Raw genomic sequence first — 19361 nt, 5'->3', positions numbered from 1 at the left:
GGCCTACCAACGGGGCAGACAGACAACGCTTTACCTCTGGGCTATCTCCTGTCTCTTGAATTTAGGAGATACAAAGACGTTTTGGGGACATGTATTGCTTTAGCAGTACTCTTAAAAAGTAACTCTCTTGTCTAATTCAATTTAATTTGTAGTTTAACGAAAAAGCATACCTGAGGTTCTGTTATGGGTCCTACCTGACTGGGTTATAAATGTATTCTTACATTAGAACACACCAAGTCCCTTCGTCGGCTCCAAATGTAACAGAAAAATCAACCTCCACTAAGGGGATATGAACCAGAGACCCTTAGTATGAAAGTCCAGCGCTCTATCAACAGAACAAATGGGAAATTCTAGCTGCTGTCAGTAGGAGTACTTTATACCAACTACTACACATCCTTTTCTCCTATTAACGCTCGCATACCATTTTAAAGAGTGCTACCTAAAAATAAATAAACACATTTTTCTTTCCATTTATGGCTACGAAGCCACAATTCAATTATGTATCAAAATATTGATAACAAGTGGGATATCACGATTCTGCTGTTGGCTGAATAAATTACTTTTCAAGAAAATGTTAATGTATATATTTTCAGGCAAATGAACAAGTCATAAAACTGAATTCTCCATCGTCACGCAAAATAAGCTTCCATTTTCTTGGCCGTCCATTACACCAAGCAGGCCATCCAGGTGACCTCGACCCTGTAAAGTCGCGTGTTGTACCAGCCGTCGCAGGAGAGCGTGAAGCCGACGTTAGAGCGCTTGACGAGCCGCACCCCAGCACGCGTGTTGTACTTGTAGCTGACGTCCAGTTGCGTTATGCCCAGCGTGATGACGGGACGGCGGGCAAACGGTCTGGAGAAATGTATCTCACGCTTTTGTGGCCAGTTTCCATAAGAGAACGGGTAGTTCATGAACATCACTCTCCCAGATTCACCTGAAATTTTAAGTTTAAAAAGTGCAAATTTTTGTTTGTTTCTTTAGTTGGATGGATGTTTGTTGTTGTTGTTGTTGTTGTTGTTTCTCTGGTTGAATGGATGTTTGTTTTGTTGTTGTTTTAAATAGTATGGTAACTAAAATACTGCAATGTTCAATTTGCTTTAGGCTACAGATAAAAGAAAGGAAGTTGGAAAAGGACATCAACAAACTTCAATATTTAAAATGATACACTTAAAATCTTTTCAATGAGTCATAAAATGAGGAAAAGAACTATCAAGCTATTTAATTGAAAAAAATATTGTTATATGATATGGGGTTACAGCAGAATGACACAATATCTATAATACACGTACACGCACGCACACATGTATGCATGTATGTATGTATGTACGTACGTATGTACGTACGTATGTAATAACAAAGACCCGCGGGTACTTACATTTAGCACTTTCTCCTTTCTTGAGTCGTTTTTTAATTCCTGCAAAACATGTTTTAAATTTACAATGATATTATACAGCTAGTCTTAAAAAGACAATGACATAGACAGTTGACTACTAAATACCCACAACAAAACAATATACACATTAATGATTTTATGTAATATAATTATTTAATACTACCTCGCTGTAGTAACCAATGGTTAACGTTTGCCGAGTTGGGATGTACATCTTATGGATATTTCTATCTACGTGTTAAACACCGCCGAGGTTTAGATATAAATCTATCTAGACTTACCTCTGTTGTTGATAGAGGACAGAAGATGGTATATTTCAATACTTATTTTGCATTCGTTTGAAGTAAGGCGGGACGTAGCCCAGTGGTAAAGCGATCCCCTTTGGTGGACTCATTGGGCTATTTCTCGCTCCAGCCAGTGCACCACGACTGGTATATCAAAGGCCGTGGTATGTGTTATAATGACTGTGGCATGGTGCATATAAAAGATCCCTTGCTAATCGAAAAGAGTAGCCCATGAAGTGGCGACAGCGGGTTTCCTCTCTCAATATCTGTTTGGTCCTTAACCATATGTCCGACGCCATATAACCGTAAATCAAATGTGTTGAGTACGTCGTTAAATAAAACATTTCCTTCGTTTGAAGTAATAATATCTGTGACTATGTTTTAATATCTCCAGTGTTCTCTTTTGTACACACGAGTTGTACTGTAACATTTAGTGATCAAGATACCATATCCAGCCATATTAAAACATGTCACGTGCCGACAGGATGATGTGTTACTTGTGTAGGAAACCACTTAACTGAAATGTCGGTTGCGCCAGATGTAGAAATCACTGCATATAAAATGTTACGGCCCTCCGGTCTCTTTTTAATAATTTAATGAGTAAGCTAAGCATCTTGTATCAATCAATCAACTAACCGAAAAATATATATAGGGCTATATGCTACATAGTCTGTACCTTTAAATATATACGTATTAGTCAGATTCGAGCCTCCTTAAATATAATTCATGCATATACCCCCCCCCCCCCCCCCATTTATACATCTGAGTTAAGATTTATTCTATAGTTAATAAAAGAAAAAAACAAAACAAACAAAACAAAAACGAAATCAATATTTCTTTCTTAACAAAACGTTTTATATCTCCCGTCTGACAAGGCTACCGTGGTTATGCATGCAGTGGCGGATCCAGAAAATCCAGGGGGGGGGGGGGCGCAATGACATGAGGCGGAATGCCAAGGGAACTTTGGGGAGGTTTGGAGAGGGATCGTAATTTTTTTTAAAATATATAATAAAATTATAACTCACAAAATGTAGGGTGGGGGGCGGGCCCCTGGGCCCCCCTACATCCGCCTCTGGCATGGTGCATTAACCACAGCTGTATTTTGCATTTACTTAATCAAATATTTACCTAACATCTGCTTGGAAAGTCGAGCTATCAGTCGGTCTGTTACATTTGATTTGTGGTCTACTTTTTCGCCACCTGTCGACCGATTCAGTGCCGCCTGCATATCGTCGACGTCTGTTTGGAGTGACGTCACATTTCTTACTAAAAGATCGACATGCCGACTGGTTTTACCATACGAGTTAACCGCCTGCCTTACCGACATCTCCAAACGGTCTAAATGTGACAGGTTGTGCCGCAGATCTGAAGAAAGAAAATCATTACACTGCCTGAAGGAAGTCATATGCTAGCCTAATAATATACTAGTATATATGAGAAGATAATAGCACAACCGGATTTTGGATGTTGGTGCCGAAATATACCAAGGATTATCCAAGGTTCAAAACATTTTTTAAATTTAAGATGATATTATACAGCTAGCCTAATAATATACTAGTATATACGAGAAGGTAATAGCACAACCGGATTTTGGATGTTGGTGCCGAAATATACCAAAAATTATCCAAGGTTCAAAACCTTTCAAGAAAAGCATACAACCTACTACTAACTCTACGAGTAATTCACGGCCTTCTGTTGCCAAGATATTAGTCCCTCCTATATATATGCATGCACGCACACAAACACACATATATACATACATATCAACGTAATTGAATTGAATTAATATTATCCCAGAAACAATTTTACAGATTTACCGAATCTGTTCAATTTGAAGTGTATTATCTCAGAAACTGTTTTACCGACTTACGGAATCTGTTCAATTTGAAGTGTATTATATCAGAAACTGTTTTACCGACTTACGGAATCTGTTCAATTTGAAGTGTATTATCTTAGAAACTGTTTTACAGACTTACGGAATCTGTTCAATTTGAAGTGTATTATCTTAGAAACTGTTTTACAGACTTACGGAATCTGTTCAATTTGAAGTGTATTATATCAGAAACTGTTTTACAGACTTACGGAATCTGTTCAATTTGAAGTGTATTATCTTAGAAACTGTTTTACAGACTTACGGAATCTGTTCAATTTGAAGTGTATTATATCAGAAACTGTTTTACAGACTTACGGAATCTGTTCAATTTGAAGTGTATTATCTTAGAAACTGTTTTACAGACTTACGGAATCTGTTCAATTTGAAGTGTATTATATCAGAAACTGTTTTACAGACTTACGGAATCTGTTCAATTTGAAGTGTATTATCTTAGAAACTGTTTTACAGACTTACGGAATCTGTTCAATTTGAAGTGTATTATCTTAGAAACTGTTTTACAGACTTACGGAATCTGTTCAATTTGAAGTGTATTATATCAGAAACTGTTTTACAGACTTACGGAATCTGTTCAATTTGAAGTGTATTATCTTAGAAACTGTTTTACAGACTTACGGAATCTGTTCAATTTGAAGTGTATTATATCAGAAACTGTTTTACAGACTTACGGAATCTGTTCAATTTGAAGTGTATTATCTTAGAAACTGTTTTACAGACTTACCGAATCATTTCAGTTTGAGGTGTATTATTCCAAAAAATGTTTTATAGACATCAGATCTCCAAGAACGGTATCTGTACTAAAAATCAATCAAATATCAACCACACTGCAATTTCTGAAGCCAGTTTATCACGCCCATGATGTTTACCTAGGATATACGATACCGTTATTCTTAATCTGACTCTTCCAAACAGAACGATACGATACTGTATTCCTTTACGACTCCGTGTCATTAGCTAAACAGTAGGAACATATATGGTGAATTTGAATAAGAAAACAATGGTATTTGCTTTCTGACAATCGCAACAACATCATAATTCCATATAAATATTATATTTCTGTAACAATAAACAACTTATGTATTAATCAAGAACCGGAGTTTATGTTTCACCCATAAGAATATGTGTAGAAGTTCTGAGTAAGAACAATAAACTATAACATAGCATTTGTATTAACTGTAGTTCGTGTTGCACCCTAATAATATGTGTAGCAGTTCTAAGTAACCATAAACTACAAAGCAACCTATGTATTAACCAAGAACTGAGGAAGAGTTTGAGTTACTCACCCTAATAATATGTGTAGAAATTCCGAGTAACAATAAACTATAACGCAACATATGTATTAACAATCAACTGAAGAAGAGTTTGGGTTACAACCTAAGAATGTGTATAGCAATTCTGAGTAACAATAAACTATAAGGCAACATATGTATTAAAGGGACATTCCTGAATTTGCTGCAATGTTTAAGGTGTTATCGACTAACAGAGATTTTTTAACGATTGTAATTAAATATCAAATATATTTTCCTGCATAAAATATTAGTGGCTGTGTATTAAATATGTTTCTGATCGTTCTAATATTTGTACTGGGTTAAATTTCATTTTATTTCCTAAAATATATTTTTTCGTACGTACGAAATTATTTGAAGAAGAAATCCAGTTTGGGCTTCTTACAAATATTAAGACGACCAAAAACATTGAATATACAGCCACTGATATTCTAAACAAGAAAATATATTTAATATGTAAGTTTAATCGTAGAAATATTTTATTAGTCGGAGACATCTTACAATGCAGCAAACTCGGGAATGTCCCTTTAACCAAGAATTATAGAAGAGTTTGTGTTACACCCCAAGAATATAAATACGTGTAGAAATTCCGAGATCTGCAATTCATGTTACACCGTAAGACTATGTATAGACGTTCTGAATCTGAGTAACAAGACAATTTTAAGATCTTAAGTAGCATATGCATTAACAGAAGTCCGGAGGGACATGATTCCCCCGTGAGAATACATAGATGTATACATTTGTTTTGTTTTGTGTTTAGTCACCTTACCTGCCAGTCCTGATGAAACGAAGGAAGCACTCTTCTGCAGCTTGCCAATATCTTTGTTCTGGGTGGTCAGTACTTCATTGGTCTCCGCAATGGCTGCCATCAATTCCTCCTTGGTGTGGGCGATGTCCTGCTGCGTTTCGGTCATCTGTTTCTGTACACTGGCCACCTGCTCCTTGACCACCTCAAGGTCGCCACGGAAACCACCTTGTTCGCGTTTAGACTCCTGCATCGACTCCCGGAGGAGCTGTAGAGTTGCCTCTACTTCCTCCACTTTGGACGTCAGGCTAAAGTCGTCGGAGTCGAAAAAATCTGGCGGAAACTCGAGTCCTGGTTCTTCTTTAGTATTCACGTCTAGAAGGAAAATGAACAACAATAACAAAAACAACAACAAGCAACAACAAAAACACCACAACCAACAACAAAAACACCACAACGAACAACCAAAAATTACAACAACAAAATACAACAACAACAACAACAAAATACAACAACAACAAAAAACACAACAACAATAATAACAACAACAACAATAGCAACAACAACAATAACAACAAAACCCCAACATTTTTGTAATTTGTATGCGTATGCATAAAAGGGGCGGGATCTAGCTAAGTCCATGGACCGCTCACCTGAAGTGCTTGGATCAAAAGGTCGATATTCTCTGATTGTTTTTCCCCGTTACAACAAGTGCTCCACGACTGGTATATGTAAGGCCGTGGTATATGATGTTCTGTCTGTGGGAGATGCATAAAAAAAATCTTATGCTAAAGAAAAAACGTAGCGGGGTTCCTCTGACTACGTGTCACAGTTAACAAATGTTTGACATCCACTAGCCGATGATTAATAAACCAATATTCTCTAGTAGTGTTGTTAAACAAAAGAAACTTTAACTTTTTATTTTTAGCGTGTATGCATAAAAATCCACAGGTGTCTGACTATGACTGCAGCTGGGAGGTGGAGTGTGTGTGTGTGTGTGTGTGTGTGTGTGTGTGTGTGTGTGTGATCAGTCATATTAATTCGCCTTTCAACAGAAGAACCAAAGCATAATCTGGTCACATCATCTTCAAGGTTGAGGGCGGGACAAAACCACCCTCCGACACTTGTATCGCCTATGACATAATCTGCAATGCGTCATTCACACACACACACACACACACACACACACACACACACACACACACACACACATACCAGTTTCTCAATTTCTTGTACAATGTATTTGCTTCCAGATTAAAATGTCGGAAGCAGACATTTGCTTTCCATTCCATAAAAATAATTTCGAGCCTTGATATTATATGGAATCAACCTCTTTGTAAATTGCGCATTATGGATTACATATACTGTGCATGATTTACGGATATTTCCTCAAATACAATATTTTGTCGAAAGGTTTCCTTTTCGTATGAATTTACTCTACACATGCAGGGCTGAATCTAGCTCAGTCGGTGGAGCTTTGGATCGAATCCCATCGGTAGGCCTTTTCTGTGGTTGACTTTTTCTCGACCCAATCAATGGCCGAGAATGGTGTATTAAAGGCCATGGTTTGTACTGTCCTGTCTGAGGGAAAGTGCATGTAACAATCCATTGCTACTGATGGAGAATGTAGCGGGTTTCTTCTTAGATTACGTGTCAAAATTACCAAATGTTTGACATCCAATAGCTGGTGACGAATTAATCAACGTACTCTAGTGGTTTCGTTAAACAAAACAATCTTTTAACTATGCATGCACTTGGTGGGATGTAGCTCGGTGGTAGACTGTTCGCCTGATTTACGATAGGTTGTAGAATCGATCCCCGTCTGTGGACTCATTGCGGTTTATCCATTCCAAACATATCGTTCCTTTTCTATGCATGCATTAAGTAGATTACGTACCCACAGATGTGATATTTATAAAGGAATGGTTACTAAGATTGCTCAATTAATGGTTCCACCCACCCATTTAGTTCATGCTATGAAACCAAACATTCGTTTCTCCTACCTTGTTCCTCCTGACGGGGGCCTGGAGCAAAGCCCGACGGTACTGACGTGTCTGGTAGCTTTTGAAACTTTTCGCCATCCACTTCACAAAATGCTTCTAAATTTTGAATCCTCTGCAGTATATCACCTAAAATCATACCCTGTATAACCCCATTAGGTTGAAAGAAACTGTTTCCTGGATCGAAGTCTGGAAATTCGAAGTCAGGAATTGGCGATGTGTCTCCGATACTGACATCTTCTCCCCAGGTCATGGATGTGATGGTAATCACAACTAGGACAACACTTATTGCACGGGCCGGCTTCATGATGCAACTGTCAGAATGCTGTGGTGTAGAAGCTGGGATAACTGCAGAAGGAATGCCATGAATCTATTTGATCGTGTGTATTACCTCATTTGAACAGTTGGCCTATCTCGAGACCTCGATACTTCCATTATGCGGCACGAATTCACGCGAGTGCCCCTTCCCTCGATTATTTTGATAACTTCTTTTATTTCTTCATTATGCTTGCCAAGGATTTGCGTCTTGTATATCGCTTTAAGCTCTCTCAAGATCTGGTTTGATGTCATGATAACTCCAATTACTCGTTACCCAAAGCGCCTTCCATCTGTTTCTGTAACTCAATCCGTGTTTTCGATAAACACGGTGATCGACTAAAACTATACAACTCGAGATGCGAATCATCAATGTCATGCCAACGAACTGCGGTTTCTTCTGTAGCTTTGCGGCTCTTCGCGGTAAACGAAGACGGCGTCTCCCCAGGAGATACTTGCACCTGCTGGCATTTCGTGCAGGTGCCGATGTTATCATTCATTTAATACTGTGGAAAATTGTGCCAGCTATTAATGTAAAAAGTATGTTGAACTACTTATATCGTATATACACGTGCAGTTACAGCCTAGAGCAAAGGGGTGTGGTTATATATTTTTATTAGATTTATTTGATTAACAAAACGTCAATCTATGTCAAATACATATTTATATAATTTGATATAAATGAAACTGAACTGCCTCTTAAAAGCTTTTGCATTTTAATTTTAAGCATAAAGCTTAGTCTGTAGATTTGTTTTCTTCATATTTCCTGTTTTATAGATTATCTCTGCTAAAGGCTTACATAAGAAATATATACACGAGATTACAGACTTAAAATAAACTCAGTGTAGTTAAATTTAGTGCACATGCTTTCCACCTATCTTACAAAATGTTTATATTATAATTTATTCTCGTGTTTATGCCCAATTACATAGGCGTCAAAAGATAACACATCATGCGCATTGCACCTTTCCCAGTTGAAAGTCAAATTAATATATAATACCTTGGAGAATGCACTGAACTGAATTTGAACTTTATTTACACTCTGGCTGTAATTCAACGGTATATGAGGTATACTGTAAAAATATAAGTAAGTAAACGACCAGATGGCACATTCGTCAGATATTCCAACGTGACGCCAATCAACTATTTTTGAATTAATGTTTACAGCGTCTTTAACCTTCTTGATCAGATAGTTTACAGAACTAATCTTTCAATCTTTTTGAATTGATGTTTACAGCGTCTTTAACCTTCTTGATCAGATAGTTTACAGAACTAATCTTTCAATCTTTTTGAATTGATGTTTACAGCGTCTTTAACCTTCTTGATCAGATAGTTTACAGAACTAATCTTTCAATCTTTTTGAATTGATGTTTACAGCGTCTTTAACCTTCTTGATCAGATAGTTTACAGAACTAATCTTTCAATCTTTTGCATCAAACTGCTTCGTTTTGCTCCTCATTAAAACAAGCCTCAGTGCTAGCTTTGTCACCCTCATTGAACATCATTTTGAAAAATCTTAATTTGTACTATCAGCTAAAGTTTGTTTTGTTTAACGACACTACTAGAGCACATTGATCATCGGCTATTAGATGTCAAACATTTGGTAATTCTGTCATATATAGTCTTAGTTAGGAAACCCGCTAAATTTTTCCATTAGTAGCAAGGGATCTTTTATATGCACCATCCCACAGACAGGATAGCACATGATATACCAGTCGTGATGGACTGGCTAGAACGAGACATAGCCCAATTGGCCAACGACGGGGATCGATCCTAAACCGACAGCGCATCAGGCGAGCGCTTTGGCACTGGGCTATGTCTCGCCCTCTTATACTATCAGAGACTTTCCAGTAAAACATAAATCGAACTCGCTATGCACAAGAAATGCGCAGCCCTAAGTGTATGCGACGTCGGAATTACATCTTTTAACATGCACATTTGATTCTGCATTCGTCCTAAAAACTTGAAATTTCTCACAACCATAATTTATGATATGAGAGAGAAAGAGAGAGAGAGAGAGAGAGAGAGAGAGAGAGAGAGAGAGAGAGAGAGAGAGAGAGAGAGAGAGAGAGAGAGAGAGAGAGAGAGAGAGATGGAGAAGCTAAAATGAAAAGTTAAAAACAAATAACATGACAGACAAAAACCTGCACAGACAGACACACAAGGCATAATGATGAATTTGTCCGTTTCGATCGTTGGTATAGAGAGGAAACATGCTGCCTCTACCTGATAGCATGACTACTCCTACCTAATAGAAGCAAGTAATCTTTAAATGCACTTTCCAACAGACAGTCTAACAGCACATGCCACGGCCTTTGATATACCAGTCGTATGACATAGAGTTTTACGGTAAACATCAATAGCAATCGATCCTACTACGACCCATCGCAGCTCGGGCACGACCGGTGTAAAAACATGTTATAGGGTATACCACATACGAGGGTCGTGTCGAACTTACAAAAATTAGAGGGGGTGGGAGGGGGAGCAGGATACAGTTATATGAAATATGATAGCTCTGTGACGTATATAAGTTAAATGTGTTCTAGTCAGAAAAGACGTTTAAATGTATTTTAAACCTAGCTGAATGGTGTTATTTATTTATTTATTTATTTTTATATATTTGTACTTTTTGGTCATTAGAGTATGTCCCAGTAATGGTTTCACGACATCACAAGTAATGAGGTGATTACACAGTACATATTTATGACATCACAAGTAATGAGGTGATTACACAGTATATATTTATGGTTGTTTGAAAGCTCAAATGTTACTATTTATGATCAGTGACATATTTTAAGAGTCAACTTGTTGGTGTCCCTTATTACTTACTAAACTCCGTTACACATTAAATAAACGAAACCTGGGCAAATCTAGTAAATTGTATTCTACTTGAAGTGATACTGTAGGAAACCGTTTGATGGGAAAGTTTTCATAACAGAAAAAAGTGCCACAGTTTGGAACAGAATTTTTTTAAATTAATTGGCAAGATGCCTTAGGTAAGTGAGTAGGTTCAATCATCTTCAACTCCGATCACTTAGTTAAACATATATCTCACTTGTCAAATATAAATTGGTTTCACACCTGTAACCGGCCTCGGTGGCGCAGTAGTTAAGCCATCGGACTACAGGCTGGTAGGTACATGGTTTGCAGCCCAATACCGGCTCAAACGCAGAGCGAGTTCTTAAGAGCTCAATGGGTAGGTGTAAGGCCACTACACCCTCTTCTCTCTCACTAACCACAAACCAACTAACACCTAACCCACTGTCCTTGACAGGCAGCCCACTGCCCAGATAGCTGAGGTGTGTGCCCAGGAGAGCGTGCTTGAACCTTAGTTGGATATAAGCACGAAAATAAGTTAAAATGAAATGAAATCACACCTGTAATTAACTCACAGCCCACACTTACATGAGGTTGCATAATCAATTATTCAGTCAATAGTATTATGAATTATCTGCTCATAATGGTAATGTCCCTCAACTCAGTTATCTCAACTCCATTACAATGCTTAGTGTTGTAATGTGTGTCAGTCGTAACGGAGTTGAGGTTATGCATGACTCCCTCAACTTCATTACGCTTTTAATAATGTCCTCAACTCCAAGACGAATAGAGTCTAGAGTATAATAAAGTTCACTATATACTAATTATTTAAATATAATATTAAAATCATATGAAATTCAGTGGTCATAGTTGTTTTATATGCTTCCCAATAATCATATATTTTTAATTCAAAATTGACACAATGGAATAACACTCAAAAGGAAATAAGCAAAACTTGTGATATATTTAGACAATGAAATGAAATATATCTAATTATTATATACATCTTCCACATTATCGATTTTGTGAGTAACGGAGTTGACTTTAAACTTAATAAGCATCATTTCTATTTGTAATAAATTAAAAAAAATGTGCAAAACATTTTTGCTGAATAGCATATAATAACCAGAAATGCAATAAACATAATCCGAGACCAAAACAATTATATTTGAAAAGCGATTTTTCTAGGTTTAAAGATGTGAATTTGACCATTCAATTTCTTTTTTTACCCAGATACGTTTTGAAACAACTCGTTGTTATATATAAATGGTATCTAACGGTCACTCATGTAATATTATGTTTATCATACGATTCAGATTACGATTATGTTTCCTTGATTGAAATTCCATTTAACAACGTGTTTCCATCAACTATATTAATAATGACATAACAAAAATCTCATTTATTATTCCGAGAGGTGCTCGTCCATATCTCGTATTCCACCCAACAAGCCTATGACACTTTCACATAATCGTATTCCTGCGTGACATGTACGACATTACACAAGGATCCATATTTAAACGACCCACCAGTGGGAGCCACACGACTGGTGGTGACAGTCACATTACGCGGTGTAGTTCAAAATGGTGTTTTGTTGCGGGCAGACAACAGTGATGTTGAAAGTTGCCGCCTTGGTGATGTTCATGACGTTCGTCTTGCACCTGATCGGGTTCGCCTCGCCCTTCTGGAGTCGGAGAACCAACTCTAACGAGGGCATGTGGGAGGTCTGTCAGAACGGATTATGTGTGTCGTCACTAGCATCGCCAGCCCTCATTGGTCAGTATTTATAGATCATGTTGGATTTTGGGGGTTTTGTGTCTGTTTGTGTGTGTGTGTGTGTGTGTGTGTGTTGTTGTTGTTGTTGGTGTTTGTTTTTTTGTGTTTGTTTGTTTGTTACAGCAAAGGGAAATATAACCTAAATTGATCCAAAGAACGTTTTGCTAACATTCACGAGCTATTTGATTTGTTCCCGACGTAGTCATTTGTTTCAATGTGAAGCGCATAAACCAGTCTAGCGGTCCTTTTTCTGCTCGGTCTGGCTGAACTCTTCTATACTGAACTCCCTTAAAAACGCACCAGACAATATGTGTAGTTGTAAAAAGAATACGAGAAGAATTAACAATGACATATCTAACTGATTTTGTATCATTGAATGTATTCTGGTAGGCAATAATAACCCCAAATAAATACAAGGGTATGCCTAACGTTACTAATTGTATGTTTTATAACAACTTCACATTTATGCGATAGTAATAACAACTGGAAATTGGGTGATGCCTTTTCAGTGGAGTTCAGTGTAATATTTATTAACGACATCTCAGCACATTTTCAAATACGGTTATTTCGTTATTTAAACACATGGTCTAGAATCAGCCAGACCGAGCGGAGAAACGTCCGGCTGACTGCTTTATGCGCTTCACGGTAAACCAAATGGCCACGTTGGTAACCAATCAAATAGTTCGCGAACATTAGCAAAAAGTTCAGTGGCTGAACTTGGGGCTGCTGCTGCCACGTAGGCTATCCTTATCGAATAGTAGCGAGGGCTCTTTTACATGCACATTCGAATATACAGGTCAGGACAACACATACCACGATTCTTGGGCACTTTGGGATGGTCCCGTCCGAACTAGTGTCCCAAGACTGGTACATCAAAGACCGTGACAGGTGCTGTCCAGTCTTTGGAAAGTACTTACCTTTGTTTGACGCCCAATAGCTGATGTATATTTTTTGTGCTGAGGTAGCGTTAAACATTCATTCATTCATTCATAGACCTAAAAGATCTCTTGCTGCTAAAGGAAAAATGTAGCGGGTTTTCTGTAAGACTTGACATCCAACATGATGATTAATACATCAATGTACTCTAGCTGTATCGCTAAACAAAACGGACTTTTAAAAAACTGTTTGGGACGTGGGTAAATGTGTGGACCATAAGGCGTAAATTCCATTTGTACATAATCCATATGCGTATACGTAACGGTAATCCGTATTCGTATACGTAACGATAATCCGTATACGTAACGGTAATCCATATGTGTATACGTAACGGTAATCCGCAATGCGTATACGTAACGGTAATCCGTATGTGTACACGGATAGGTAATCCGTAACAATCACTTTCTAGGCATATAATATAGGTCGAGTAGTATTTATACATTTCCGTACGCTTCTTTGCTTTATGAAGAACTTTGTTTTGTTTTTACGACAATACTAGAGCACATTGATTTATTAATCATCGGCTATTGGATGTCAAACATTTGGCAATTTCGACATATAGTCTTAGAGAGGAAACCCGCTACATTTTATTTTACTATTAGAGGCAAGGGATGTTTTATATACATCATCCCACAGACAGGATAGCACATACCACGACCTTTGATATACCAGTCGTGGTGCACTGGATGGAGCGAGTGTTACTTATATGTATACGCACAAGTGGATTACGTACAAATGGAATTTGAGTATTACTCTTCAGACAGCCCTCTACAGTTCAAACACATTTGGCATAAATATATTGCTTTCCACAATTTCCATAGACATCGAAAGATGTCACTAACGGTGTGTGTGTGTGTGTGTGTGTGTGTGTGTGTGTGTGTGTGTGTGTGTGTGTGTGTGTATGTATAGTAATTTGCAACAAGATATCTTTTATATGCACTTTCCCACAGACAGGAAAGCACATACCACAACATTTGACCAGTTGTGGTGCACAGATTGGAATGAGAAAAAAACAATCAGTTGAATGGATCCACTGAGGTGGTTCGATCCTGCGATATACATATGTTTAGTGCTTACCTTTGTTTGATACTCAATAGGCCTCTTCGATGTCTTTATCGTTAAGCCTTCATTAATTCATAACGGAGTATTTTGTGTGCGAGTTATTTTCTATGAAAATGTAAGATAATTTGGTATGAGTATTTTCCAGGTCAGGTGTGGTTCCAGGCGGTTCTATGAAAATGTTTTCTCTAAGGTAACTGTGTGTGTATTTTCCAGGTCAGGTGTGGTTCCAGGCGGTTCTATGAAAATGTTTTCTCTAAGGTAACTGTGTGTGTATTTTCTAGGTCAGGTGTGGTTCCAGGCGGTTCTATGAAAATGTTTTCTCTAAGGTAACTGTGTGTGTATTTTCCAGGTCAGGTGTGGTTCCAGGCGGTCCAGATAGTGGAGACCATGGCCGTGCTCACCGCTAGCACCGCCATCATCCTCGTTCTCGTTGTGCTCTTCTCCAGCAAACTGGCCCGGAGCAAGTCTACCCTTGTGGCAGCCACCGTTTTGTCATTCTTAACAGGTACGTTTCGGTCACTAGGGGCATAGCAAACTGTTCGGTCGGTCGGTCGGTCGGTCTCTCTCTCTCTCTCTCTCTCTCTCTCTCTCTCTCTCTCTCTCTCTCTCTCTCTCTCTCTCTCTCTCTCTCTCTCTCTCTCTGTGTGTGCGTGCGCGCGTGTGTGTGTGGGGTGGGGGTGGGGGGGGGGGGGGGAGCATTACAATAGTCCTACTTAAAACAACATTTTTTCTTTCTTTTCTCTTTCATTATTTTCTTTTAATTTCTTTAATGTTTTATAAATGAAGAAGATATTTCATATTCAACGTATATCTTCTCAAATTTAAAAACATTGGAACTATATTCGGGGCCGTTGATCAATTAAGTAAGGCTCTGGGGCATGGGGAGGGGTATCATGGGATGCGTTACTAAACATTCAATGATTGTGGTCTCACTATACAGTTTTCTCGTATAGCCTATGTCAAATGTCAGTCACCAATATAGTGCATATTTCTATGCCGGTCTTTACCTTACGCGTTCAGTTCACTTCTAGAGAGTGGAGCATCAGAAATGACAATATATAGCCACCGGAGGGCCTATAACTGCCATCGGACCTATAGCAAGGTCAATCTAAAAAACACAACAAAAAACCCCAACCATTTAATAGCATAACATTACGTAAATTTAGAGGTAGATATATCGTGTTACAAAATGTTTCAAGACGGATGGTTATTGTTGAAGAATCACTTTGAAGTGGAGGAACACAGCCTATGTTTATTAGGGTGCGGGGAAATGCATGATTCCCCGTGAAATGTTTATGTATTGATGACATTAGCCCGAGTACTCTCCGACAGATCGATCATAACCGTCCAATTGCCAGTCTAGCTCTCGAACGGTGGAGTACTCGGGCTAGGGTGAAACCCGATTTACCCATGATGCTGCCGACGACCCTAAAATGGATCCTACTATTAGAATATTTTGTTTCTCTTTCTCTCTGCAGTGGTGTTCATCCTGATGGGAATTGTCATCTACGCTACCAAAGGCTCTGTGTTTTTCGAAGCTGTGTTCGCCACGGATTTCGCGGTGGGTTTCGCCTACATCCTCATCACCGTGGCCATGGTGGGCTGGCTGCTCGCGGCAGTCCTGCTGGCCGTGGATCTCGACCAGAAACTCGAGACAAGAAGAAAGACCTTACAGCGAGCAGACGACACTGCCGGACCAGTCACGTCCACGTCTGAACCATAACCTGCCAGTCCTTGAAGCGAACCCACCGAAACGCTTTTGGCGCCAAATTTGAAAAGTCATTAACATACGAGATGTGGGTGGGGGTTAGGGGTCAACTGCCCCACCCCCTTACACACACACGTGCTGGAATAAATCTTCGCATTCGGGCAAAAAAAAATGAAGATGTTCAGGCAAAATATCCTTGTTTTAAAACTTTTCACCATGTATTTCCATCATTCTACTCGCAATATTAGTTGCAGTTCATGTGAAAAATGTGTAGCGAGTCGTTTGGAACCGTACATAGCTGTTTGGTAGTAATACAAATATGAATAAACGTTGTTATCTAGATTCGGGCATTTTCGTTTAATTCGGGCAAAAATCAGCCAGTCCACCACACTCAACAACAACAACAACAACAAAAAAAAAAAAAAAAAAAAAAAGAAAGAAAGAAAAAAAGGACCCCATACGCCTAAGCCATGGTGCCAGACCGATTGACATGTTAAATGGCCAAACCCGCTATGTAGTCGCAATATGCTAGTTATTATCAATAGATTGCCATATGCTAGTTATTATCGGTAGATCGGAGCGAGACATATCCAATTGGTCAAGCGCTCGCATAATGCGTTAAATAAAACGTTCGAACTTCTTCCTTCCTTCCTTCCTTATTGATAGAATAAATTAATTATACTCCCCATCAATAATTAAGCAACTTAAGTTTGTTTTATTCATATGATTCGGTTTTCTCCTGTTTCAACCTGTGCTTCAAAATGCCATAGCATAGGCCTTGGTATGTGCTGTCTTTTTTTTAAAAATAGGAAATTGCATATAAAAGATCCCTTGCTGCCAAAAGAAAATAATTGTAAAGTTTCCTTTGAAGATTGCCTGTGAGAATTGCCAAATGTTTGACATCCAGTAGCCAATGATTAATTAATGTATTTTAGTGGCATCGTTAACATGTGAAATAACACACACACACACACGCACGTACGTACGTACGCACGCACTCGCGCTCATCGGTCTTGGAGAAACCACCAGATATGATGACTAGATAAAGTTCTATATTTTCGGTCACTAAGTTAAAATTACTCAAATAGCTTATTTTCGATGAACCTTCTAAAAAGCGCCAAATTATTTCATCAAAACTGCGTAAATCTTTACTGTTTCCAGGGCCGTACCCTCCGGGGGGGGGGGGGGGCAGGGGGGGGGGGCAGCTGCCCCCCCCTGAGAATCTTGTCCTTTTTTTTTTTTTATATATCTCCAGTAATAGCATAGAAATGTTTAATCTTTATAGTATGTTAAAAATTATTTATAAAATTTAGTGCCCCCCCCATGGATTTTGGTCAGGGTACGGCCCTGGTTTCGGACTTAATCCTACGGGACATTCAAAATTCCGTAGTCCCACAAATGTCCCCGCCCGCTACCGACCCTGGTCGGGCTGCCAGTGCTCTCTTGCACTGGACTAGCGCGGACGGTTCCTTCTCCCATCAACCCCAAACCATTCCCTGTCCAGGGCCCCGTTCCACGAAGCGATCTTAGCGCTAACATTACCGTAAGCGCATTTATAAGGCAACTATAGATGCTCTTAGTGTGATCTTAGGGTTAAGATCGCTTTGTGAAACGGGGCCCTGCCCCATGGCAGGTGTGCGCTACAACAGCTTGCTTTAATTAAGCCATGGGTAGGCCCGAATACATGCGAGTCATTCTGCAGTAACAGGGCAAATTGGTAAAACAAAAATGTTCAAGTAATATTTTTATTTGTGTTATCTTAGCAAACAATCATGGGCGTCATTTGGTGGGGGGACAGGGGGGACAGAATATCTGATGTCCCCCCCCCCCACAATATCGTCTGAACCATAACCTGCCAGTCCTTGAAGCGAACCCACCGAAACGCTTTTGGCGCCAAATTTGAAAAGTCATTAACATACGAGATGTGGGTGGGGGTTAGGGGTCAACTGCCCCACCCCCTTACACACACACGTGCTGGAATAAATCTTCGCATTCGGGCAAAAAAAAATGAAGATGTTCAGGCAAAATATCCTTGTTTTAAAACTTTTCACCATGTATTTCCATCATTCTACTCGCAATATTAGTTGCAGTTCATGTGAAAAATGTGTAGCGAGTCGTTTGGAACCGTACATAGCTGTTTGGTAGTAATACAAATATGAATAAACGTTGTTATCTAGATTCGGGCATTTTCGTTTAATTCGGGCAAAAATCAGCCAGTCCACCACACTCAACAACAACAACAACAACAAAAAAAAAACAACAAAAAAAGAAAGAAAGAAAAAAAGGACCCCATACGCCTAAGCCATGGTGCCAGACCGATTGACATGTTAAATGGCCAAACCCGCTATGTAGTCGCAATATGCTAGTTATTATCAATAGATTGCCATATGCTAGTTATTATCGGTAGATCGGAGCGAGACATATCCAATTGGTCAAGCGCTCGCATAATGCGTTAAATAAAACGTTCGAACTTCTTCCTTCCTTCCTTCCTTATTGATAGAATAAATTAATTATACTCCCCATCAATAATTAAGCAACTTAAGTTTGTTTTATTCATATGATTCGGTTTTCTCCTGTTTCAACCTGTGCTTCAAAATGCCATAGCATAGGCCTTGGTATGTGCTGTCTTTTTTTTAAAAATAGGAAATTGCATATAAAAGATCCCTTGCTGCCAAAAGAAAATAATTGTAAAGTTTCCTTTGAAGATTGCCTGTGAGAATTGCCAAATGTTTGACATCCAGTAGCCAATGATTAATTAATGTATTTTAGTGGCATCGTTAACATGTGAAATAACACACACACACACACACGCACGTACGTACGTACGCACGCACTCGCGCTCATCGGTCTTGGAGAAACCACCAGATATGATGACTAGATAAAGTTCTATATTTTCGGTCACTAAGTTAAAATTACTCAAATAGCTTATTTTCGATGAACCTTCTAAAAAGCGCCAAATTATTTCATCAAAACTGCGTAAATCTTTACTGTTTCCAGGGCCGTACCCTCCGGGGGGGGGGGGGGGGGCAGGGGGGGGGCAGCTGCCCCCCCTGAGAATCTTGTCCTTTTTTTTTTTTTATATATCTCCAGTAATAGCATAGAAATGTTTAATCTTTATAGTATGTTAAAAATTATTTATAAAATTTAGTGC

General features: G+C 38.8%; 2 protein-coding genes across 2 annotated transcripts; one reads left to right on the top strand and one right to left on the bottom strand.

The window, feature by feature from the left end:
- Window positions 1–458: 458 nt before the first annotated feature.
- On the bottom strand, window positions 459–8187 carry LOC121371964. The gene is made up of 5 exons (XM_041498193.1): window positions 7600–8187; window positions 5621–5971; window positions 2803–3039; window positions 1376–1414; window positions 459–934 (listed from the first exon to the last, which is right to left on the bottom strand). The coding sequence occupies exons 1-5, from the start codon at window positions 7901–7903 to the stop codon at window positions 666–668; spliced, it is 1200 nt and encodes a 399-aa protein (XP_041354127.1). The 5' UTR covers window positions 7904–8187; the 3' UTR covers window positions 459–665.
- A 4124-nt stretch (window positions 8188–12311) lies between these two features.
- LOC121370245 lies at window positions 12312–16550 on the top strand. The gene is made up of 3 exons (XM_041495368.1): window positions 12312–12504; window positions 14852–15007; window positions 15981–16550. Exons 1-3 carry the CDS (start codon window positions 12312–12314, stop codon window positions 16223–16225), a joined length of 594 nt encoding a protein of 197 aa, XP_041351302.1. The 3' UTR covers window positions 16226–16550.
- The last annotated feature ends 2811 nt before the right edge of the window (window positions 16551–19361 follow it).

This window comes from Gigantopelta aegis, chromosome 4 (genome assembly GCF_016097555.1).
Source record: "Gigantopelta aegis isolate Gae_Host chromosome 4, Gae_host_genome, whole genome shotgun sequence".
Taxonomy (NCBI): domain Eukaryota; kingdom Metazoa; phylum Mollusca; class Gastropoda; order Neomphalida; family Peltospiridae; genus Gigantopelta; species Gigantopelta aegis.
The sequence above is the reverse complement of the archived record's forward strand: the minus strand, read 5'-3'. Positions and strand labels throughout refer to the sequence as shown.

Coding starts and splice junctions, on each gene's coding strand:
- LOC121370245 (XM_041495368.1), top strand. CDS start 12,312: ATGGTGTTTTGTTGCGGGCAGACAACAGTGATGTTGAAAGTTGCCGCC. Junction 12,505..14,851: donor AGCATCGCCAGCCCTCATTG/GTCAGTATTTAT, acceptor TGTATTTTCCAG/GTCAGGTGTGGTTCCAGGCG. Junction 15,008..15,980: donor CGTTTTGTCATTCTTAACAG/GTACGTTTCGGT, acceptor TTCTCTCTGCAG/TGGTGTTCATCCTGATGGGA.
- LOC121371964 (XM_041498193.1), bottom strand. CDS start 7,903: ATGAAGCCGGCCCGTGCAATAAGTGTTGTCCTAGTTGTGATTACCATC. Junction 5,972..7,599: donor CCCCCGTCAGGAGGAACAAG/GTAGGAGAAACG, acceptor TTTTCCTTCTAG/ACGTGAATACTAAAGAAGAA. Junction 1,415..2,802: donor ACTTTCCAAGCAGATGTTAG/GTAAATATTTGA, acceptor CATGTTTTGCAG/GAATTAAAAAACGACTCAAG.